This window comes from Prunus mume, unplaced genomic scaffold (assembly GCF_029339155.1).
Source record: "Prunus mume cultivar Tortuosa unplaced genomic scaffold, ASM2933915v1 scaffold22, whole genome shotgun sequence".
NCBI classification, from domain to species: domain Eukaryota; kingdom Viridiplantae; phylum Streptophyta; class Magnoliopsida; order Rosales; family Rosaceae; genus Prunus; species Prunus mume.
The window spans coordinates 188,675-214,013 of record NW_028296568.1 but is presented as its reverse complement, the minus strand read 5'-3'; the positions used below and the strand labels follow the sequence as shown (position 1 = coordinate 214,013).

Genomic DNA, 25,339 nt, shown 5'->3' with positions numbered 1-25,339 from the left:
GGATGATGGCTACTTTGATTTGGTTATTGACATAGGATGGTTCAACTCATGTTTGTTGGTGGTCAATCATCATTGTCTGTAGTGCATGTTGAACTCTAGTGGTTTTGACATGCTGTCATCTTTGACAGATTTCTATCAGCCTTTTAAGGAAGATGAGCTTGAGCAAAGCACTGAGGTCCCAATAATGTTTCCAGGAGAGCCAAAGCCGGTAAGGGTTATAGTTATTAGTGAAACAAACTAATGGACAACAAATTGTTTGGATATGGAATATATGACTGGGTTTACAGATTCCCTTTCTTTGATAAGCTAGAGTGCAGAAGGGGTGGAACCTAATATACAATAATAGTTCCTAAATTAAAAAGGAAGAAAAATAAGTGAACAGGAAAAACTGTACTAGGCTGGCATACAGCCATGAAGCCATGAATTTTTTATTTATTCTTGTCCTACATCCTTCTATGTCCTCTTTCCTTCTTGACTTTAATTTAAGTACAATGCATGGACATCCTTTTACTGAGATTATATATCTCTTAGATCTCTTTCTCCAACCCATTTTAATCCTATGCGAGACTTATACTGGTGGCCATAAGTTTCTGGAAATTGGACAAATGAAGTAAAAGATCAATCTTTCCATTACACAAACAAGTTACTAGGTGCTCATATGAAATGGAATGACTACAGTATGTACACTTCCAGATCTTTGCTGAAGTGACTTTCTTTTTTGCCCTTTTCAGGTTTACTGTGAATTTGATTGGGAGTTGGATGAATTGGAGGTACAAAATCAAACATTTTATGTTTGTGTATGCTTTGGATTGATTCAGTTCTGAAATTGTGTCGCTTATGATGCTTCTTATCAACTTTATCTTTTGCATCTGGTTGCTTGTCATTGATACAGACATGGTTATTTTAATTGGCTAGGATTATTTTTTATATAAGCCCACTATTCAAGTTTGTAGATTATTTTGACCTTTGTAGCATATTCTTTTATAAGGAATCCATATATATCTCAGAGAGTGGCACGTCCAATCATATAGTGATGCTTCTTTAATGTATCTGTAATTGTTTTCTTTTAATCAGATACATTGACAATACTATTGAATATTTCTCTGCCATTTACGAGATTCATCTTGAGTTAGAATATGGCAATTTCTTCTATAATTCAGGACTAGAACTGGAAGCTGAAGTATAGAAAGGCTAATGTTTATCTAATGATGTATTCCTCGGTATTGTGTTCTGATTTCAATGACTAATGTGTTTCAACGTGCATATTTATATTGTAATCATGTTTCCTAGTTACAAACATTTGATGAGTGAGCTTCTTTTGGTTATTTAATGATATTTAACAGCAAGTCCTGGTAACATGCTTTTGCATCTTTTTTATTATTGAATTCCCCCATCTTTTGCCCAGTTTTGTTAAATTTGTTTCCTTGCTGTCCCCCTTTGTTAAGTATAAAGAGACGATATAAAAACATCAATGAAGTGTGTTTCTAAATTGTCTCTAAACCTGTAGGAGTTCACTGATAAATTGATAGAAGAGGAGGAATTATCTGCAGACCAGAAGGATGCATTCAAGGTAAATTGTAAAAAAGATGGAAGTGACTCGTAACCTTCCACTTCTCTCTGCCTCCTTCCCTTATCCTTGCACTAGTTGTTTCCAAATTTCCTTCTTTTATGCCTTCTCAGGAGTTTGTCAAGGAGAAAGTACGTGAACAAAAGAAAAATAACCGGGAGGTACTCTTTTTTTCTTTAATATTTTTACCAAGATATAATTTACTATATTTGGGTGTTTGAACAATATTTATCTTAAAGTATAAAATTTGTTTAGAAGTATAATTTTCCTTCTATTTCTCTCTTTTATAGGCAAGGGAAACCCGAAGAAAAGCCATTGAAGAAATGAGTGAGGAAGCTAAAGCAGCATTTGAAAATATGAGGTTTTACAAGTTCTACCCTGTACAGACACCAGATACTCCTGATATATCAAATGTTAAGGTAATGTTCTAAACACTGATATTTTCGATTTGTATTGGCATATGTGAAAGCAGCTTTGTTGCAACTTACAAGGTCGGATAGTTGTCATATTTAAACTGGGTGTTCAAAATTTGTGCAATAGACTATGCTGGTCTACCATCTTGAATGCCTTTGCTTTTGATTTTTGTTCATTGGAAAATTTGGTTGAATCTGGTTTTCCAAATGTCTTGGTTATACTTAGTGCCTAGGATAAAGTTTCTGTGTGGTTATATGGGATTGGATTTGTGTCATAAATGCCAGATGATTGCTGTTTTACTTGGTGGATTCAGCTTAGAAAAAGTCTGGTGTTTGGTAATTCAGTTGATCTATTGTTGTACAATCATGAGTTTATTCCAACTTCCAAGGTTCTGTCTAGGATTTGACCTTTAATTCAGTGAGCTCTTGCAGAAGAATAACATATTAAAAATTTCAATACATTTTGCTAAAGAAAAGAGACCTGGTTGTTGCCTGTTGCCCAGTTTTTCTGGGAACATTTTAGTATAGCCAGTGCCTTTTTTGTTCTCGTTTTCAAAATATATAAATAATAGCAAAAAGAAAGAAGAGGAGGATCTTCCTTGGGCTTTATTGATGCTTAAGTCCTTTTTAATGTTCAGTATGACAACCTTATTGTCTCTTCTCCTTGAAGTGAAATTCTTTGTATTTGCCACTGGTATGCACACTTTAGGAAATACCTGCCAAATACTCTACCATCAGTCTCCCCTCGTCCAGTTCACTTAGATGTTTGTTCTTGCTGCTTTCGTTAACCACCTATGCCATTCCTCTTTTGAATTAGTCTTGTTCATGTTTATTGTCTAATTCATTAAATGCGTCTCCTCAAATTGTGAGTCTCTTCTAATCAATGAGGGCTAACCAATAATTAGTATGTTTTTAAATTTATGTAGTATTTGATGCTTAATGTAGTTATATGCCTTGGCTTAAGCTTACAGCTTTTTGTTTCTCTTCATTTCTTAGAAGTTAGGTCTTGCAACTTGTAGGCATTTTTAGTATTGATTGTTGGTTGAGTAAATGGATGTGCATCCTCTCCGGATCATATCTCAGCTTTTAATTCCAAAGTTGATATAAAAGACTGGTTTTGCTTCTGTCTTTCTTAGAAAGAATAAAAAGTGTTTACACTTCAATGCTACTTTCTTCTTCTTTTTGTTATTTTTTTCCTTCCATTTTCTCATTTCCTCCTTTCACCTCTGCCTCTCCCTATTTCCAGGGTTAAAACCTCTGCAGCCCATGCCTTGCATTTTCTTCTTTCAACTTTTTGTCTATTACCTCCCGCCTCCCACTTTCCAGATCTGAGATCTCTGCAATGCATAACTACAGAGCCAAACTGGCATGATTTTGGGTGTGGCGTAACCTTGTTTGTTAGTTAGTTATTGGTATGGTGAACGAGGTGGGTTTGACTGAAATTTTGGTACTTGATTGGGTAGTGGATCTAAAGCTTAAACAGAGGTGGTCTACATGATGTTTTCTGTTGGGTGGCTGTTTTTGTCGAACGTGGAAAAGGAAGATCATTGATGAAATGCAACTTCAAATCGCTCATAGATAGACAAAGCAAAGGGAAATTTAATATTTGAAAAGTATGAATCCTTAAACAAGGGTTTTGTGCTTCCCTGAAAAGCACGAAAAAATTGTTCTGGGTTTTGGATTAAACCAGTGCCAAGTAAAAAAGCAAAGGAGAGGAAAGGTTGTATAGGTACTTTGTTTTTTGTGTTTTGCGGAGAGATTAAACACCTACTTGTGAGCATAATTGTGATCTTGTGATCTGACTTGAACAGTAAGGATTCAAAATTTAGATGTGATGAACAGTTCTGGAGAGATCCACATCCTGAGAACATGTAGGCAAAGAAAGTTGGGCTTGCTCAATGTCAACTTGATGAATATTAGTGGATATCTTCTCAAAGTCAAACAATTAGCTTATCATGACATGCACAAAGAGACCATATCAACTTTAGGCTTCTGCATATCCTGATAGGAAGTTGGTGTAGAAAAACCTTAAGCGTGGTTTTTATCTCTTTTAATGACATTAACTATTAGTAACATGTAAGAGTAGATATGTGATGGGTTGGTATGATTGTCTATGCATCCTCTCTTTAGCCTCTATTTTTTTTTTTTTTTTATTTCTCCTTTTCTCTTTAGCATGCTTTCCATATAACTAAAGAAAGGTGTTTAAGCCCTTCTTTCCGTTTTTAAAAAAGGTTCTTGTTTCTTAAAGAAAAAGAAAGGTAATGAAGAGAGCTTTTCTGATAGATGTGGACCATGATATGCTTCGATATTAATGTTTTCCGGGTGCTATTGCCTCGCAGGCTCCATTCATCAACAGGTATTATGGCAAAGCTCATGAGGTATTGTGATTATTACTAAGGTCAAGAAGATGGCAGATTTGAAATGTCTCGAGCCTTGTTCAGCCATGCTGTTAACTATGTGATAAAGACTTGGTACACCAAAAAAAAATGGGAGGCAATCCCCTGGTGCCTCAATATAGAATTGCTTGAATATAGCCTAGGTGTCTCCCAGACAGATGTAAACTTGTAGCTTCAGAATTTTTAGATAAAAGAAGATGAGGTGCACTTGTTACCACAGGAGGAATTTGTAAAATACATTGAGGCTTTTGAATTTTGTACTAGTGGAGCTGTGAAGCTGGAATTTTCCAGTGGATTAGAATTTGTCTTCATTTCTCTCTGAGTAATGTTCTTTTTCGAATTGACATGCGCTTTGTATTACCACAATTGGGATATTGTAGGAGCAAGATGAATGACAGCACAGTTCTGAATGTGTCCTTTACTTTTTGTGAATAAAGCAGTTGCCTTTTATTTTATTTATTATAGTATTGTTTTTATAATTATTTTTTAATTATCGTTTTAGGTAGAACAGTTGTATCATGTCATCATGATGACGTGGTATAACAAACCAAACATAAATACCTTTTGAGTTCATTAACATGGTTTGAAGATTGTCCCAAGTTCGGCTACAATAAAAATGGTAATACCTAAAACTCAACAGGTTCTACTTTAGCTGGTGGCCCTCTTTCCGAAAATAATGAGTAGAACCTGTAATCAATCATTGAGTCATAAATTATCAGTAAATTTAGGTTTTAGCCATAAAAAAAACTTTCACTTTTGGAAAAAGCCAAAACTTTTCCAAAAAAGACAAAAAAACTCATCAACTTTCAAACCAAAGACATGCAAATGTAAGAGATTCCTTAGAAAATCCAAAAATAAATAAAGACATTTTTGTCCATTTTGGCTTCTTTTCAAAAGTGTGTTTACAGAACTAGTGAAAGCATAAGGCTTTAGAAACAAACATTATGACAAACTATACACAACAATTGAATGATAGATTTGCTCATACCTATTCACAAAGCATACTTGAAACTTGTCCAATGCAAATGGAATTTAGAGGCTCTAGATCAGAATTGTGTCTAAAACATTCATCCATGTAATATATGACCCCATAAAACATCGGCAGGCAACAAATCATATGATAATACACATCAAGCACTCGTACTTCCCGGCCAGCACTCTCTTAATTTCACTAGACCAGAAACGATAATAGCACAAAATGGCCCTTTCGTTTGAATTACACATACATCAGATACTATTACAATGCCAGCTGAGTTGTTTGGGCCAGATACAACAACAGCTTGACATCATGTACAGACTAAGTTATGCTGAAAGGCAAAAGCTACCTTGTTGAGAAAAAAGGAAGCAGATCCTCTCAGTACTCTAGAAACCAGCTTTCATCACCAGTAACCAAGATCAGTGACCAGCAGCAGGAGATGATGTTTCCATTCACCAATGCTTGCGAAAGGCATGAGGCCACAAAAGAGTGGCAGAAACAAAAATGAAGTACAATAAAACACCACCCGCCGAATCCAGTATGGAAATATTGTATTTCCTTTTGTTCCTTGAGACACGTCGATCGGCCCATGGAGTATAAAGAACAAAGCAGACGTGCATACATTACAGAAGAAATGCAGCATGCAAAGAGTCTCCCAATATATAAGCCAATGATACCCACTCCCTCCCAATGTGTCTACACAGAGCTTGCCAAAAAATCCACACATAATTCCCAGTAGCAAGATTATGAAAGTTACTGGCATTATCTGTTTTGCAGTTGCAGAGCGCTGGAGGAGCAAAAAAGCAATTGCAAGAATCATTAAGACACCAAATAGCATTCGGCTCACAACTTCAACCTTGCACCTTAGAATGTGAAACCCTGAATTGAAAGATGTCATTGGATTCCAGGCTTTCCAGCTCAGCCAAGACTCTGACCCCTGGGATAGAAAAAGAATTAGTTAAAATTTACCAGAAAACAAAAACCAATGTTACAGTATGTACGAGCAAAATATCATATATCATGCACATATTGTTTATAGTGCTGTCCAAGTGTTCATTACAAAAAGGCCCATTTATACGCAATCCCAAAATACTTAAAACCTAAACAACAGAATGCAATAACAATTAAACCCAACTAACCAAATTCTTAAATTGTAAATATTTAACAAGCTAAATAACTAAATCTTGAATTATAGTTTTAATAGAATAGAACCAAATCAAGTGAACCTAATTTCCTTTTGGACTGGTCAGTGGATTCCCTCTATAATAAAAATCAAATCCTAAAAATTGCCCTTTGAGATTTTCTTACATGTAATCAATTATTGATGTAACTCAGGTGTAGGAACAATCCAAAAAGCTGCAGCCAATAGATAGTTCTAGCTGTTTCTTGGAGAAAGATTTTTATAGGAAAGTTGTCAAGAAAGAGGTTATTGCTGATTTTTCATACATACAGCTCGGTATGAGTTACTTATTTTAGCCACATATCATGTCTCGGTATTTTCTCATGTTCTAAACAACTAGCAACATCCTGTTACCTGGAGTTATGGATCACATAAATAGTCATATACGAAAGCCAAATAATAACAGCACTAACAACTAAGTGAAGCTTAAACTAAATCACATGAAGTCAGAAAAGAAAAGAGGAATTACCTTTGTTGAAGGTGTACAGGATGCAGTAGCTTCAGTAAGTCTTTTGTACGAATACACATAAGCACCATATATCAGGGATGCGATCATGACAAGCAAACCAGCAACTAGACAGTCAATGCACATTTTAAGCAGCTCAGCATGTCTTGTATCTTCTAATTGACTCTTAAACTTTTCAGTTTTGAAGGATGCTTTTGATACATCCATCGAAAATTTTGACCTCTGCAGTTGATTTGAATCATAGTTGAGAGCTAGCTGTGTCTCTTTCAACTTTAGTTTCTGCATTGTAAGATTAAGCTCCAATGTTTTGAGGTCGTTAGCACGGGCTTGCTCTATGACAGACTTCCCAATAGTTCCAAGCATGGACTGGTTGGCTCCAGATTCAGATGTTCTTGGAGGAATATAAGTCAACTGGTTTGTTTGCCCATGCAGGGCAAGCTCCAGATTAATAGAACTTGTTAACATACTCTGATTTAATTCATCTCTATAATTTAATTGACCTGGGTTGCACCAGTGTGGGACAATGCTTTTGAGTGACAATCTTCTATATCAGAGCTGCTTGCACCATCTTGTTCATCATGAGTCACATGTAGAGAAGACCCTTCCATGTTTTGGTGGCTCGAGAGACATCTCCTGTTATTTGTAGATGATTCCTTGATCGATTTTAGAGTCCTCAAGGTACTCCCAAATGATTTTTCAAAGTTCCGGATAAAACAATCACATGTGTTCCCGAAAACCTGTAGCCAAATACGCAGTCAAGACAGATAAATATGACTTCAGCATCTAGGACTTGTGGAGTGTTGATATCAACAAGAAGAAGGAACTTCAAACCACTTTCAATGGCTGAGTCAGCAGTTAAGTCTGGCTTACATTGGCTAAAGATTCTCTGACAGCTGAAGCACATATCTGCACTCCAGTAAATAGATGTATAATTAGTTGATGCCCTATTATCCGAATATGAAGAAAATAAAATTATGAAGCAAAGAGAAAGTATAGAATTGTTCATCCCCACCATTGCAGGCAGGCTTCATTTTTACTGTGACAACTATTTCATCAAACCAAGTACGAAACAGCCTGATATCACAAGCTGAAAGGTTACTGGAAGGGCGACTTTGGTCATATGAATTTGAGTTGTCATAAGTAATAAACATGAGTCAATTACATGTCCAATGAACTAATTAGTGCATTTTGACAATGAAAGAAAGTACATACACAGAACTGATGGTGTAAGTTGAAGCTTATTGTTGATGTAGGTATTGTAGTATGAAAAGAAGAATACCTTAGCAAGATGATCAGAAGACATCCCTCCACCTACCTCGCCATTTCTTTCCAGAATCTATATTAAAATATCATCACACCCAAATTATTGATGAGTACACTTACTGAGAATTGCAAAAAGTGAAACAGAAGCAGGGAATGTTATCTCTTCAAGAGTCACAATCAGTCAAGGAAGAAGCACCATGCACAGGTAATAGCCAGAGAAGACTGACCACGTGAAACTAACACCATAAAAACCCATAAGGAAAGAATCAAGAAAAGAAGTAGAGATGAAAGATGAAATGAAGGCTCAACAACATGAGTAAAATAAAATAACACCACATGAATAACATACTGTTTCCTTCATATAATAATGAAAAATAGACCATGTAAAACAAACGCCAAGCACCTTGAACTTGACATGAGGTTTTCTATGTTTGCCGTATGAATTCCATGTGTAACAAATCCAGCTGCCTAGAAAATGTAATCAATTTCTATAAGGAGAAAAAGAAAATTTCATATTAAAATCATTTGAAGAAACAAAAAAGAAAAGGCTTAGTTATTAAAATCAAAATCCAAAACATGTTTTAGAGAATTTGTAGGTCAATATTTAAATAATGTAGTTGTTTAAGCATCTCCAAAGGGGCTTAGCCACTTTCGACATTCCTACTCCAACCATGCTCACTATGTTTAGTAGTCATTAATTTCTCCCCACAAATTCCAAAAAGAAAAGAAAAAAAAGTGATTGGTATGTATATTGAAATATTAGGTAGCTAGTCACTACAAGCCACTTTCTCTCTCTTCAGATTTCAGAGCTCAAAACATTCAACATCTTTAACTACAGGAACTAAGAGGTTATCCAATCCAACATTAGATAGGGATAAAAAGAAATGCATATACTGTGCCATCCTACTATATACAGATTAGGGGCACCTAAGGAAGCCACAATTTCCATTTTGCTAAATTTGTATAAGGCCAACAAAAATCTACATTAATACGCAGAATCATATTACTGAATGAATAGAACAAAAAGATACCATATTCACAATCTACAGATCCCAAAGACCAAATCAAGCTTAAGTCATAAAAGAATTGGTTGATAGGGACACAGCAACAAGCCACAGCCACAAACCATTCCAAATAAGTTACACATTTCCTTTGAGAGTGATAATTACGATATTCTGTACATATTTCATTCCCATCACTTAATGCCTGTTAATTCATTGCCCATTAATCCTTGTAAACAAGCTCACTAACTTTGTATAAAAAGACACAAACTTTATCAATACAACAATGTGAACTACAAAAGTATAGCGACCACTAAATCCTCCAAACTTTAACTTCAAAAACTACAGACAGAATTCTTTGTATCAAGGCACAACCCATCTCACATTTTTCTAGCTAGACAAACCTCAAATACAACTCTGCAAGTTCAAAACGACAAAAGCAAAGAACCGGGTTGAGAATTTCAGAAGTCCAATCCAAGAAACAAACTTCGAAAGGGTATAAGAACCAGATTTACAAACAACTAACGCTTAAAAATCATAACTTTTCCACACACACCACAAACAAATACCAAAATTCAACTCCAAGTTATAAACCTACACGCACAACGACCAATTATTGAAACCCGCAATCTCGCAAATCAAACACAGAACAAAACGAGTTAAGAACCAAAAATAGAAAAAATATGAACCTGAGCAACAAAAGCTGCAATTGACATTCCCAACCGGAACGCGATCTCGTCGGCATTAGGGTTTCTTCGAGGCGCAGTGAAAACCATCTTAGGGCTTCGGCGCTTGCCCGCCACGCGTGTTCCCCTGAATGACGGACCCGAAGAAGTTGAACCACAAGACGAAGATGGCGCTGCAGCTGCATCTTTTAATACCTTTCTCTTCGTTTTCTTTGTGTTCCTGCAGATGGGTTTTGCTGGGCTTTCATCACACGGCGAGAGGTTTCGGACCGTTGGACTTGAAGGGTTGGGGTTGGCATCGACGGTGGTGGCGGTGGCGGCGTTTTCATGGTCTACAGTGTCGGCTTGATCACTAAGAACGCAAGATTTGGAGGCGAGGAGTTGTAGAGAAGGTGGAGAAGAAGAAGGGGTGTCCATGACGCAAGGAAAGGTGGGAAAGGGAGTAACTTCTACATCGATTTGAAAAAAGTTTGGGTTTTGATTTTGATTTTATGGGGAAATTCAAAATCTACTCCGATCTTTTTTTCCTTTTTGATTTTATGTCCCTTATTTGAAGAAAGGAAAGTTGTATGGGAAGAAAAGAAATTATTTCAATTTTTAGTTTCACCGTCGTTACGGGGTGCATTCAATTCTAACTCTTAAAGATTTTTTGTAAGTAAGTGATTTTTATAGAGTTGACAGATTCTCAATGACTTATACATACTTTATAAAGTTAAGTGATATACTTTCATATACTTTTATCATAGAGTTTTACATAATTTTATCTACTTTTTGTAATATTTATTTATGAATAGTATTTATCTTTTTAATATTTATCATAGAGTAGTATAACAAAAAAAGAAATTGCTTCTAATATTTATGTTTTGTATGGTGAAGTAACTAGTCCGCAAATGGAACAAGTAGCCAAAAAAAAAACAATTGGATACAATTGTGTAAAAGCAAAGCAATATTTTTCCATGTCTAAGAACTTTTCACTTGAGAACAGTGTCAAGTATGGAGAAAATAAGGTTCCTGCTCTTGGATGCAACTCAAATATAAGGTGTGCAATCAATATTATGGATTTAATTAGTTTAGTTTTAGAGCTGGGTCTTGGGGAAGAAGGAACAAATTATCCAATTGCTAGAACGAAGTTAAGATCCTCAAGACCTTCTGGAAGTATACTTTGTTTGGGTGGGAGATACCAGTAAAGTGGCATAGTGATAGAGCCAAGCCAAAGAACAAAACTAGAATGTAGGGTTACCTGTAAACCCCAGGATGCTATGAGCTAAATTGCTATTGGAGAATGTGGGTTTTGTAACAAAATCATATGTTCCTACAGATAGGCCTTAAAAATTGCAAATGGAGGCAAAAAAAAAAATTATGGAAGAAACCAATGTAGTCCCACCGTAGCTCTTAGTATGTAGCAATCGTTTCAAGCATTGAAAAAAAAAACAAGCAAGAAATGGCTCATCATCATAACAATTCCTAGGACAGATAATGGAAGCCAAAAGAAAAAAATCAAATTGAAGGTGTAGTAGGCCATCTCTTGATAGTACACCGACCAAAGAGGAAGGGGGTCTAGAGACCCAAACATGGTGGCACACCCTCGAATGCCCAAAGCTGCAGCATGATCGAATTCATTGATAAAGTCTTGGGTAAATTAGGTAGACTTTTGGTGTTAAGATATAGGCTTAAAAGTATTGAAAAGTCATTCATTTAACAAAGTTTTCAAAAGTCATTAATTTTTTGGATACCACAAAACTTTTAAAGACTTTTTAAAATCACAATTGAATACTACTAAACTTTTAAAGACTATTTAAAAGTCATAGTTGAATACCTCCAGATTTTTAAACTCATTAAAAGTCTTTAAAAGTTAGAATTGAATACACCCCCTAAGTACCAGTTTGACATTACTTATTTGGGGCCAAGCCCATTTGATAAAAGGGTTGAAAATCACTTTTGTCAAAAAATTGATGTGAGCCAAAGCCATTAGGAGAAGCGGTTTCCTTTTTAATGCAATAGTTACTGCAACTTTGAATATCATGGCGTCTTGATATGAGTTGTGGCAGCATCAGTGCACTCTCTCTCTCTCTCTCTCTCTCTCTCTCTCTCTCTCTCTCATATAAATATCGATGGTGATCTTCTTCTAATTGGTAGCCATCAAAAGGAAAAGGTAAGTTCACAAGCATAAATATCGATGGTAATCTTCTTCTAATTGGTAGCCATCAAAAGGAAAAGGTAAGTTCTTGACGAATGAAATTACACTTATGGTTTAGGATTTTTTTAGTTGGCTTAAAAGTTGGTCATTCCAGTGTTATAAAAAAAAAAAAAAGATGGTCATTTTAGAAACTATTTTGGGAACTTTATTGCTGGAATACATTTACTTGTCAGATTATGCTTCTTATTTGAATGCTTAGTTAGATATGACATTGTTGTGCCCTTTATCATTTAAAACAGAAAAAAAAAAAAAAAAAGATTGATTCTTTTCTTGTATGCCAAAAGCTTCTAAATGGTTTGGCTCTTAAGCAATTCAAGATTGATTCTTTTATTGTATGGCAAGATTTCTTTTGACAATGTGTTTTACACAATTTTTACTTTATGCATGTGATAGGGTCTGTCTCTAGAGCAATTCAAGATTGTGATTCCTAAAATTCCTGCATATTTCATGGTATGAAAATTCTCTCTTTATAATTTTTATCAACAAAGCTGTATTCTACTAGCACACAACAAGGAATATCCTTTACATTGTACTATTGAATACTATGATAAACTGATGTTTATATACATATATATATATATATATGAAGATGTTACTTTATAATTATACAACATCATATTAGAACATAACCTACCCTATTAGCCTTATTTTTTGATCTATGGTTTTTACAGTGTGACTTTCTAATCCCTTAATCAGATTGTATGCAGTCAGTTAAATGTTACATATCCTTGCATTTGAGATAGATGAACATCTATGACTATTCAGATTAGATAAACATCTATGCACTGCATTTGAGTTGTGGCTAGTTTGGTTTGTTTTGTAATTCGCTTGTATACATATTATTTTCTTTTGTGCTTATATATAATGTCTTTGTTATAATAAGATGGCAAAGAAGAATAGTAACTTCACCACAACTGAACATGTTGCAAGTGGATCCCGAAAATTGTTAGCTTTGTGGAATGCTCAAACTATAGCCATCTTTATTGACCTTTGTATTAAGGAGGTGGATCTAGATCGTCCCGGTACTCCCTTTAATAAAGTTGGTTGGGCAAGGTTGATTACAAATATTAGTAAGGAGATAGGAAAACCGTATAAAAAATTACAATTGAAAAACAAGTGGGATTTACTAAAATAAGAATGGAAATTAGAGATCTAAAAGGGAAAGAAACTAGTCTTGGGTGGAATGTCGCTAAGAATACCGTTGATGCATATGAGGAATGGTGGCAAGATAAAATTCAGGTATTTGAATTTTTTGATCTTGTTTTAATTTAGTATTGATATCCTTTTTCTTTTTTTTAATTTTTTAAAACTATGTTTAAAATTTTATTATATATTTGTAAATGTCATAATGTAGGCAGAACCCAAATATGCAAGATTCTAATTTGAGGCTATTAGTCTTGAGATAGAGGAGAAGTTAGTTTAACCGCAGTTACTAAATCATAAGAAATTTAAATTAAAAAATTGTGGATCCCACCTTATAATTCATAATCCAATATTCTAAAAACTAATAATTGAATAATTAGGGAAGGCTAATTGATCTAATTCCATTTCATTAAATACCCTAGGTCTCTTAATTCCAAGTAAGTAAAAATGCCTATATGAGATCAACTACTCCCCAATAATCAATCTAATTCCTAGTTTTTTAAGTATTGATATTAGTGTTTATTAGTGTCGACTACAAATGGGTCGTGGTAAGGCAACATGTTCTGGTCCCACTATTTGGAGGTTTGAATCCTTTCGTCATAGAGCATACTTAACTGTGTTCATTTTATTAATATATAATAAAATATATATCTATATCATAATGAAATATATAAAATAAAGATTGTCTTTTCAAACAGTCCTCCGTTTAAGAGTACAATATTGGTATAGAGTATGATTTTTGTTTCTTTTTTTAATATGAAATATGAATTTTTTTTTCATACATCTAATCGAGTTCAAGTAACACACATGAAATTGAATCTATTTGTGACTTGTTAAATATTACTGATTTTACATTGTGAAAAAATAACAACCTAAAACCTTCAATCTTTTCTTACAAAAGTCATTTATCTATCTTTTTTTTTTTTTTATAATCGTTAATGGTTTAATCCAATAGAAATTTATCTCTCTCTTATGATGATAAAAGTGAATAGTCTAGTGTAAAACCTTATGCAAAATGCAAATAATGATATCGGGTAGGAAATTATTCAATCAATTAAGTCTTTTTCAATAATTTATTATGAGTTCCTAGTACTTGAAGAAGTGTGAAATTGTTGAATTTATCTTGTCACGTTACTTGAAGATATTGATTTAAAATAACTTGTTTATTCGTGTTATGTCAGGTATAATTATTTAAATAATAAATTTATAATATAAAAAAATAATTAAAAATTGGGGTTAAATTGATTGAATTCTTATTGAGACTTCTTCATAAATTATTCATTGTTCATATATGTTGAGGCCCAAAAAGTTACGAGAAGCCCAAAGATATTTAAAGCCCAATATAACATATAATGTTGGTCATGTGTTAATCCAAAGCTGTATTTTGGGAATTAATTCATTAAATAAACATATAAATAGTGTGCACGTCATGCCATGCCAAGCCAATAATACATTTTTCATATGTCAATCACCTACCAAGCTCACATGAACCTAAGTCATGTGGTTTACGTGGCTTGTAGGAAGGATTGTGGTGTGGAAGGTTATGGAGGTCCACAAGGCCCACAGAAGCTCTTGGATAATAGAGATTTTGGGCTAGCTACTTGGGAGTACTAAAGTTCAAGCCAATTACTTGGAGTTCCCTAATGTAAGTCAACAAATGAGATATTCTTCAAGCACTCCCTTTTACCCATAGGAAATAGTCATTTTCAATGCCTAACTTTACCTGCTGGAAATAAGAATGTCACAAGCCAATTCCAACATTTCATTTTACCCATAGGAAATAGTCATTTTCCAATGCCTAACTTTACCTACTAGATATAAGAATGTCTCAATGCTCCCTTTTACCCGTTGGAAATAGACTAGCTCGAACACTTCTTTTTACCTATTGGAAACCAAAGAGAGCCTTCACCTTCCATAAATTGGGAGGCATGCCTAGGCAAAACCAACTCCTCTTAGTTGCTGCAAGCCTCTTAACAACCATGAGAATCCACAATTTCTTCAGTTGTTGCAAGCATTCCAGCAGTCATCATAGTCATTCCTAAGCCATCAACCTCCATCCTTTGGCTGCTGCAAGCATCCTAGCGACCATCGACCAATTCTCTCGGCTGCTGCAAGCTCCCAGTAGCCATCACAACCATCTCCTACTTTCTCATCCATGAAATCTATCATATTCTCTATAAAGCCTCACCAAGCATAACTCCAAGCTTTTCCTTCATCCTCATACCCTTCCTCTTAGAAGACCATGCTAAACCCATACCCAAGCATTTCTGTAAATCATCATCGTAACAGTCAAGCATCATAATAAACTTTCTCTATTTCAAGAAACTCATTCAACACTAGTACAAAATAACCATTGTGCAACTAAATTTTGCGCGACGAAAAACTATTCGTCGCTCAAAGTCACTTTGCGCGACGAAACTCAAAACTTCATCGCTCAAAGTCTTGCAAGACCAAATTTTGTGCGACGAAAAATAATTCGTCACACAAAGTGACTTTGCGGAACAAAATTTTGCGCGACGACAATACATCGTCAATCAAAGACTTGCGCGACCAAATTTTGCGCGACGAAAAACAATTTGTCGAGCGAAGTCACTTTGCGCGACGACAATACTTCGTCACTCAAAGTGACTTTGCGCGACAAAACAATAAACTTCATCGCACAAAGTCCTTATAAAAATAAATAAAATAAAATAATTATTTTTTAAAATCTTTGCATGGCGTAATCCAAACATTTCGCCTAAACCAATTTATTTTTGTTTTTTATTTTGTGTGCATAACACTTAAGAAATTAAACGGTATATATATTTTCATTAAGTAGCTTTAAATTTATTATTTTATATCGGATCGGATTTTTGTTAGAAAAATATATTATTGTTGTTCGGATTGGGTTTTTGTTAGAAAATATATTTTTAAATTGATGATCGAATTAGTTCATTGTATTCATATAGGGTCAAGGAGTGTAGCTGTAAAAAATCATCAAAATCGGAGTTAAAATAACCGTTAAATCGTGATTTTTCATTTATAACCGTCGAAAATTTTTGTCTCATTACTTGATCTCTGAATGTTTATTTTTTCCGATTTTTGGTGTATATGATCTCGAAGTATAAACAAACAAGTTTGACGGTTGGATCGTTGAAACTAGTTTTTTTGAATGCGTATGTCATCAAAACAATATATTCACTAACAATTAAGAGTTTATTTATACTTACGTTAAATATAACAGAAGATTTTGTGGTATCCACTAGTGTAAATATTTTAAATTGAAGATCAAATTCAGTCATTGTATTCATATAGGGTCAAGGAGTGTAGCTGTAAAAAATCATCAAAATTGGAGTTAAAATAACCGTTAAATCATGATTTTTTTTTTTATAATCGTCGAAAAATTTTGTCCCGTTACTTGATCTCTGAATGTTTATTTATTTATTTTTGGCGTATATGATCTCGAAGTATAAACAAACAAGTTTGACGGTTGGATCGTTGAAACTAGTTTCGTAGAATGCGTATGCCATCAAAACAATATATTCACTAACAATTAAGAGTTTATTATTACTTTCGTTAAATATAACATAAGATTTTGTGGTATCCACTAGTGTAAATATTTTAAATTGAAGATCAAATTCAGTCATTGTATTCATATAGGATCAAGGAGTGTAGCGGTAAAAAATCATCAAAATCGGAGTTAAAATAACCGTTAAATCATTATTTTTCATTTATAACCGTCGAAAAATTTTGTCCCGTTACTTGATCTCTGAATGTTTATTTTTTCCAATTGTTTGCATATATGATCTCGAAGTATAAACAAACAAGTTTGACGGTTGGATCGTTGAAACTAGTTTCGTAGAATGCGTATGCCATCAAAACAATATATTCACTAATAATTAAGAGTTTATTTATACTTTCATTAAATATAACATAAGATTCTGTGGTATCCACTAGTGTAAATATTTTAAATTGAAGATCAAATTCAGTCATTATATTCTTATAGGGTCAAGGAGTGTAGCTGTAAAAAAATCATCAAAATCGGAGTTAAAATAACTGTTAAATCGTGATTTTTCATTTATAACCATCGAAAAGTTTTATCCCGTTACTAGATCTCTGAATGTTTGTTTTTTGCGATTTTTGGAGTATACGATCTTGAAGTATATACAAACAAGTTTGACAGTTGGATCGTTGAATGGTGTGTGTATATTTATTTATTTTGTACGTATAACACTTAAGAAATTGAATAGTATATATCTTTATTAAGTAGCTTTAACCTTATTTATATTTTAAATCGTAAAATAAAATAATTTTATTTTTTATTATTCATAACAATTATTTTTATAAATATTGTGCTACGAACTAATTTTTCGTCTCTCAAAAGTTTGCGTGACCAACAATTCGTCACGCAAAACTCTAAAAATTTGGTAGGTACAAAAAATGGGACTCGGATTTTTAAAAAATTTGGGTGGTACCAAAAATGGGACACATGAAATTTTTTAGACTTTGCGCGACAATATGTATTTTTAAATCACAAAAATTTAAAAATTTGGGTAAGTACCAAAATGGGACGCTGGAAATTTTTTTAAAATAATTTTTTAGACTTTGCGACCAACAATACCAAGTGTCTTTTAAAACCAAAGTAACTCCTCCACCATTTTCTGAATGTCTTTCTCTACTCTTACCTCTCCTCTCTCTTTCCCTCTCCCCAAATCCCACCCTTTCTCTCACACTCACTCCTCTCACTTAATCTCTCATCATCTCTCTCTTCACTATCTCTCACTCTCACTTACTCTCTCATCTCTCTATCACTATCTTCTCTAATTCTCTCACACTGACTTCTCTCTCTCATTCTCACTCACTCACAATCTTGTCAAAAGGTATATTCTCTCCAAATTTTAAATTTTTTTCATTAATATGTGTTTTTGGAGTTAGTTTTGAGTTTGTGTGGGGTTTGGGGTTGAGTTAAGGGGAGGGATTGGAGTTTGGGTTGGATTTGTGGTATAACAATTTTAGGGGAGATTATGCCCTTTTTTTTTTTTTTTTTTGGTGGTTGTTATTTGACCAATTTTTTTTTTTGTAGGGAATCATCAAGACTTTGACGGCTAAAGTTGAGGATTAGGAAGCTATCAAAACATATCCTCCGTCACTACCACCACAATACACTTGTATTAGGATTTTATTATTGTACTTTGTTAATTTATGTGTACACTTTGAATATTATATATATATATATATATATTTATTTATTGGATAATTTGATCACTATTTTTCATATGTAATTTTATTTTGAATATGTCAATTTAAAATAAAGTAATTAAAAAAATCATACAATTAAATTAAATTTAAAAAGTAAAAATTTGAAAAAATTAATATAATTAAATTAATATTAAAGACATAATAAAACAAAAAGTCAAAAACCTTGCATGGCAAAATATTGCTTTGCGCAAACTATTAAATTAGTTTATTTTAATTAAAGAATTTTAAAACACAAAAAATATTTCGTCGCACAAATATTTGCGCAATGTTAGTATTCGTCGCGCAAAACTCTAAAAATTTGGGCGGGTACAAAAAATGGGACGCGGGAATTAAAAAAAAAATAAATAAATTTTAAGACTTTGCGTGACCAAAGGTTTTACGTAGCGTTTTGCGCGAACAATGTATTTCGTCATGCAAAGTCACTTTGCGCGACCAATATTTCTTCGTCGTGCAAAGTCACTTTGTGCGACCAATGAAAAAACTTGGTCACGCAAAGTCTTTCTTTACGATCTTTGAGCGACGAAATTTCTGTCGCGCTAAATGTAAAATGTAGTAGTGCAAGCTGGTGGGAGCAATTCCAAAGCTGATGGAAAATATAGTCCAGCTACAATTCCAAGCTTTTACCTTTCCAACTCTCTCTCTTGCTCAACTTATGGGCTCTTCGCTCCCACGCCACAAGCCTCTCATGCCAAGCCTAGTGATATCTTGATTCACCAAAGCAAACTCTCACGCCAAGCCTGCACAACATCAATGCACCATCTCCAACTCTTTCCAGAGCCACCGGAAACGTCAACACAAAATACGCAACCGCTGGAATAAGAATAGAGTACCCCCTGGGACTTGCTTCTCACTCAGGATGCTTTGGGCCTAGTTCTCGTTAACTGAGAAAAAAAGGCAATGAATGCCTGAATTCACCACTCTATGGCAGTCCAAGAATGAATAAGCTCGGAAAAGCCTTTCATCGAAAAAAGACCCCAACAATATAGAAGAAGAAAAATAAGCCAGTGGCTATGGTTAAGGGGCATCAAATACATGGTGAGCTACAACAATGGTTAAAGATCCTAACATAGCTAGGTTAATAGATAATGAGCATGCCATGACATTGTTAGTCCGTTTGATAATGATCGAGTGACATTACTTCTTCGACCCGAACCAAGAATTCTCATAGATATTATGCAAAATGGATCTTGTTTTATTGTTGATCAGAGATTTCGCAAGCTGCATTATATACTCACCACCAATACATCGTAGGATTCATCATGACAATGGCTTTTGCTCATGGAGCTATATTATTTTTATTAGAGATGACAATCCAAAACAAAATGAGGATAATGAATTGGCAAGAATGTTAGACCATAAAGAAGCCAATAAGGGGCATAGTTAGATAATTTATCTCTCTCAACTTGAATCCCATGAGGCGGGCCTTGGAAAGTTTGAACATAAGCAGGTTGGATTTGCAAATCCTCCAGAGTCTGGAAGTTTCCGGCGAGGGGAGGTGCAGCTGCACCTCCTTGCGCCTCTGTGGATCTGCTAGTGGTTTTCATGGCCCAAGGAAGGTCATCCCCATTGATAGTCTTCCTCTTCTCCCTCTGGCACTTGTAGGACGCTTTGCCTGTGACGAAGCTTATGAACTCAGGCACGCACTCCTGGACAGTTTCCTTGGCTTCCTTTGAGATCTTGGCATTTGAAGGGAAGGGACTTCTTCACGATATGGCTCACGTTAGCAATGGGGAGGAACCTGTGTCTTGCTCTTTGGAAGAGCTATCTGAGACATTCCCAGACAAAGGGCTTCAAACTGGGCTGGTTTGGTTTCTTTTTCCACTGATAGAGTTAAGTTTAGAGTGATTGTGTGAAATAGAAAAGAGAAATGCAAGTGAAGGAAAATGTGTACTGGTTTTTCTTTTTCTGCCTTCTTTTTTTTCTTCTTGTGTTAAGTGTTTGTTGTGGAATCTAAGGGGAAGAGTTCGGGGTTTCAAGGCTAGCAGAAGTGGGGGGAAATGAAGCAAACATAATGCTTATTGAAAAACATTACTACAAAAATAATGCTAGTTGTATTCCGTAGTCACCAATAATATGATAATTTCCATTTCTGCAAAAATACATGTGATCAAGTTCAATACAATTGTTAGGTGGGTGAACAATTTTTTGAAGTTTTAATAGCCTCTGTGATTTATTCAGAAACTTGCATTGCTGTGCTTACCGAGACAAAACACAGTTATAATGGAAGCCAGTTATGGGACACTGCTTTTGCTGTTGAAGCAATTATCTCAAGCAACCAAGCTTGTAGAAGAATATATGGTTCAACTCTAAGAAAGGGACATAAATTCATAAAAGATTCACAGGTGGTGTTTCCATCTGTCTTAGAAATCATTGTGTTTCTTAATACTGTAATATTTTATTTGTATTTTTATTGTTTTACTTCGCTGTAGATTTGTAATCATGTTCCATCCGTGTAGTAGAAGAATATTGTTGTATCTGATTCTTATTTTTTGTGTTATTTTTTATTTTATAGAAACGAGCCACCAGCTGAAGGTCTATCATGGGTATTTGGCTAGTTCTTATCATACAGGGATTCTTTCTGGATTAATGTCGATTTCATCTTGTTTGGAAACCATGGCGTCAACTCAAAAATCGGTAAGCACTGTCATTCATTATCGCCTCAACTACATGTGCCACGTGTTCCAACTATCGATCTTGAAAATCTGGCAAATAGTTTGTGACGTGAGACTCCCATGCTTGAGGTGACGATAACACGATTTATATGATGTTATTAATTCATGCATTATAATATAGGTGGACAACTATTTATTCATGACAGTTGGATTTAAATTTTTGGCTTCTGAAAGATTGTTGTCATTGAGAACCTTCATCAATTTGGCGTGGGACAACATTCCATTCACTTGCATGTACTGTAGTTACAAGGGAAAAAAAACATGTAATTGAGGAACTATTTGTGTATAAGACAGACCATGTAATTATTTTGTCCTCATTGAATGAAATTGAGTTCAATTCACTTGAGAAATTTCAGTTTTGAATATACTTGAGAAATTTCAGTCTTGAATATGTTGTTTTTATATATTCGCAAGTGTATGCAATCAAAAAATATTTTTATTTATATTATACATTGAAGAGAGAACATTATATACATTGTGTATATAGTGCTTGTTTATTGCTTTCTTCTTCTCTGTATAGCCCTTTATTGCGTTCGTATTGCTCATGTATCACCTTTTTGTTTCAAGTTTGTGTTCCAATCGGAATATTGAACCCGTACAATTGAAGGAAAAAGAAAAAAAAAAAAAAAAAAAAAAGGGACCTAGATCAACTACCACGTTGGGATATGCTCGGGATAGCAATTCAATGCGAACCCGATACACAACTCGAAACCTGTACGATTAATATTGCAGGTCAAATTTGGGTCAACCCACCATGACATGTCTAATAAACGAGTGGGTTTAGGATGAACCTGTCAACCCGCGAAATGACCTACTTGACACGTTTATTATTTAATTTTTAATAATAATTATTATTATGTGTCATGCATACAGTGGCATATTCTAGTCTATTCCACCGTGCACACTAGGGCAGTGGATTTCAACTCCCCTTAAACCCTAAACCTTTTAGGTCGAAGCTAATAGTTTATTATCTTCCTTTTTTTTAATTTTTGTACGGACAGTTTAGGATGCCGTTGTTGAGGCCCAAAAAATCCATGTTTCGGCTCAAATAAATTATCGGTCGATACCTTATCAAGAAGAAACCCGATTTAGGCACGCGAAAGTTCGTCATATACGCTTTGCACACATGCCACGCCAAGCAAATAAGAAACATGCCACGCTACAAGCTTAAGTGGGCCCAAGCCACGCAAGATCCCCGGGGCTTGCTTATGGTATGGATGGTAATAAATCAACATGAGGCCCATTGATGGGCTGAGAAATGGAAAGTTTTGGGTTGCTTGGGAGATTCGAGACTCAAGCCCATTTCTTAGGCCCAAACATGTGGGTGAGCACAAGAGAGAAAAATAGCCCAATAGCCCAAGCAAAATAACCTAACCAAAAATAACCCAACCAAAAATAAGCCCAATCAAAATAGCCTATTGACTCAACTAAAAAGCCCAAACGTTTTAAATAGCCCACTTGCTTGATAAACCATCTTGGCCCATACAACTACCATAATAAGCGACAAAGGCACCAGCACCTAGTTAGAGGAACAAAAGCCACGAAGGGGAGGTCTGGAGGTTCCAGCACATGGAGGGAGCAGGTTCCAAGCAAGAAACATTCAAAGTGCCAAAGAATATTAGCCTGCAAGCTGCCAAAAGCACCCTTTGAACTATATTCAATTCCTTCCCTCATCAGACCAAGCCTTGGAAGAGGAGAGAAAAGAAGGAAGAAAGATGGCTGAAAATAGGAGTCCGAAACAGCCGCGGGAAAGGGGGCCTTGAGCTCCAAAAAATCCCTGATTTTGTGCAAATGGGCAGAGAAGATTTCACCAAAAAAGGATGATTGAAGGGATGAAGGGAGAAAGGAAGAGAAAGACTTGACAAAATGGGATGGAAGCCATTAAGGTTTCTTGGGAAGTGATGGTTTCCAACTGCTATAAATTGAGGCCTCTTCAACCCAACGAAATCAACCCACATCTAGAGAGCAAGCTTCATCTCTCACCATGAAATCTCTGCAATTTCGTGCCCTAATCCTCTATCTCCTCCCACTTTCCATTCTGCCATGCCATTCTAGAGTATGACATAGCTTTTGTCAGGCTGCTGGAAACTTACCCAAACCACCAAATACTTCATCATTAGCCACAACTCAGACCCAGAGAGCAAGCTTTCTCTCTAACTTACAAAAACCCAGCAATCTCGTGCACTGTTCATCTTCTTCTCCGTTTTGCTCTTCTGGCAGCTGCCGAAAGAACTCTGCTCTTCATTTTCCCTTTCCTAGCCAAATCTCTTACAAAACTTCTCCTTCCTTACCCTAACACTTCCTTTTCCCTCAAAGCAAGCCTAAATTTTCTCTTAGTGCCAAACTCATGTTGATTTTGCTCCCATGCCACATGCCACTCAAGCTGAGCTTGAGAGTTTATCTGTAAGCATGAAGAAATAACCTGTAAGCTGCCATTATTTTGGTTGGTGAAGATAACCGAAATACTTCCTAAGGCTCTACTGTCCTTTCGAGGTATTTTGGGGCCTAATTTTCGAACTCAGGCAAATGGGACAATTTCATCAATCTGCCCTTCTACAGCAGAGCCCATTTGCATTCTTTGGAGGAAAAAGTCCCTTACAGCTGTTAAACAACCCTTAAAATTAACTGAGTACACCCTACTACCAAACTATTTATCAAATTATTAATTTACCCTAATATAAAATGACCAAAAAAGATATATTGAATTGTGAAACAAGTGTAATTTCAATAAGTACACCCTACTCACTATAATGAACCCCTAATCAAATTAAGCAAAAAATCCTACTTCAAAAACCTTAGTATTAACTCCAACAATTTGTTTCATCATTATTTAGTAATTCATTGATGCAAACAAGATGTTAAGAGCCAGTAGTGTGGCTTAATCAACTGAGAAATCTACAATTACAGAAAATTGCAAGGTTTGGTTGAAATCCAAAAATTAGCTAGGGAGAGCTATAGCTTGAGAGAACCTGCAGCAGCTGCACCAACACTTTGTTTGGACTTCCTGGTGTTCAAGACGAGCCCAGTCTTATAGTAAGCATGAGAAGCATAGAATAGAAGTCTGAGACGGCCAGTTTGATGCAAGTCAACCAAATCTTCCTACTCATGAGTGTATTAAGGTCATTGAGAATAACCCCCACATTCACTGGGATAATGGTTTTGTTTTGCGCCATGGTCAAGGAAATCCATGAACAAAGAAAGAGGAAGAGGATAGAAACAAGAGGCTTAAGCTTGCAAGGTTTTTTCTTGATCATTTTGAAATATTTGAAGCTGCTTAGTCCAAAGTAGGCCTGGGCACGGATCGGTTCGGAACAGTAGAAGACTCTTCCGTTATCCAAACCAAAGACTTCGGTAGACCATTTTCTCTTCCGTTAACCAAACTAAAGACTTCGGTAGACTTCGGATCGGTTAACCTAATATTCGATTCGAATTGGTTGGGTACGCCAGTAGTGCTGTAATAAAAACATACTAATAAAAATCCAATTTATAATACTTTCACATAACATAAGTTATTGAACAAATACACTAAATTATCCTTGTAAAATATAAAATTCCAATAGTCTAATTCATCCAAGTATGAAATCAAATAACTTAGTCACTATATCATTCAATATATACTCTAGATGTAATGGGAGCCACTTGTGTTTGTTGTTTGAACATTTGAGTGTTATTTTTACTGAATTCTCTACATTTATGTAAATGATGTTGACATTTGTTCCACGTAGGGTTCTTTAGTTTTTCATGCTAAATCCAACCATATAAAGAAAATAAAATTTGGACTAACGGTTGGAAAGTTACAGGTAAAAAAGGGGACAAAGGTCGAAACTGGAAAACATAGGAAATTCACAAATTCATCTCTGACCAAAAAGTGCTACAATACCCGAGTGATAAAGAAGTGATAAAATTGTGATAAAGCAGTGATACAATGGTGATAAAGAAGTGATACAAGAGTGATAAAGGAGTGATACAAAGTGTTGATTGTATTTATCTTTAGTTTATTGTTTTGTATTTAAATAATAGAATAAGTATAAATATCGGATCGGTACGGGTTTCCGTCGGGTTAGAAATATTGTTCCGTTAACCAAACCAAATATCTCGGTACGGATCGGATCGGAATAATTAAAATTTAAAAATAATTATT

The 25,339-nt window shown here is 35.0% G+C and overlaps 1 protein-coding gene, 1 long non-coding RNA gene and 1 pseudogene across 3 annotated transcripts; 2 read left to right on the top strand and 1 right to left on the bottom strand.

Annotated features, from left to right (window-relative positions):
- Positions 1 to 11: 11 nt before the first annotated feature.
- LOC148914307 (protein HEAT INTOLERANT 4-like) lies at positions 12 to 1,806 on the top strand. The gene is made up of 4 exons (XM_089043752.1): positions 12 to 208; positions 732 to 770; positions 1,508 to 1,570; positions 1,681 to 1,806. The coding sequence occupies exons 1-4, from the start codon at positions 86 to 88 to the stop codon at positions 1,786 to 1,788; spliced, it is 333 nt and encodes a 110-aa protein (XP_088899878.1). The 5' UTR covers positions 12 to 85; the 3' UTR covers positions 1,789 to 1,806.
- Positions 1,807 to 1,855: 49 nt separating this feature from the next.
- LOC148914306 (uncharacterized) lies at positions 1,856 to 4,831 on the top strand. The gene is made up of 2 exons (XR_016123116.1): positions 1,856 to 1,986; positions 4,320 to 4,831. It is a non-coding gene; the product is annotated as an uncharacterized LOC148914306 (long non-coding RNA).
- A 536-nt stretch (positions 4,832 to 5,367) lies between these two features.
- Positions 5,368 to 10,504, bottom strand: LOC103343121 (protein CPR-5-like; annotated as a pseudogene). The gene is made up of 5 exons (XR_016123114.1): positions 9,952 to 10,504; positions 8,278 to 8,334; positions 7,869 to 7,904; positions 7,002 to 7,735; positions 5,368 to 6,289 (listed from the first exon to the last, which is right to left on the bottom strand). The product of XR_016123114.1 is annotated as a protein CPR-5-like (transcript).
- Positions 10,505 to 25,339: the final 14,835 nt, after the last annotated feature.

Excerpts from the sequence above, each read along its gene's own strand:
- LOC148914307 (XM_089043752.1), top strand. The coding sequence starts at position 86 with ATGTTGAACTCTAGTGGTTTTGACATGCTGTCATCTTTGACAGATTTC. Across the intron at positions 771-1,507 it reads GGGAGTTGGATGAATTGGAG|GAGTTCACTGATAAATTGAT; the intron begins GTACAAAATCAA and ends CTAAACCTGTAG. Across the intron at positions 1,571-1,680 it reads ACCAGAAGGATGCATTCAAG|GAGTTTGTCAAGGAGAAAGT; the intron begins GTAAATTGTAAA and ends ATGCCTTCTCAG.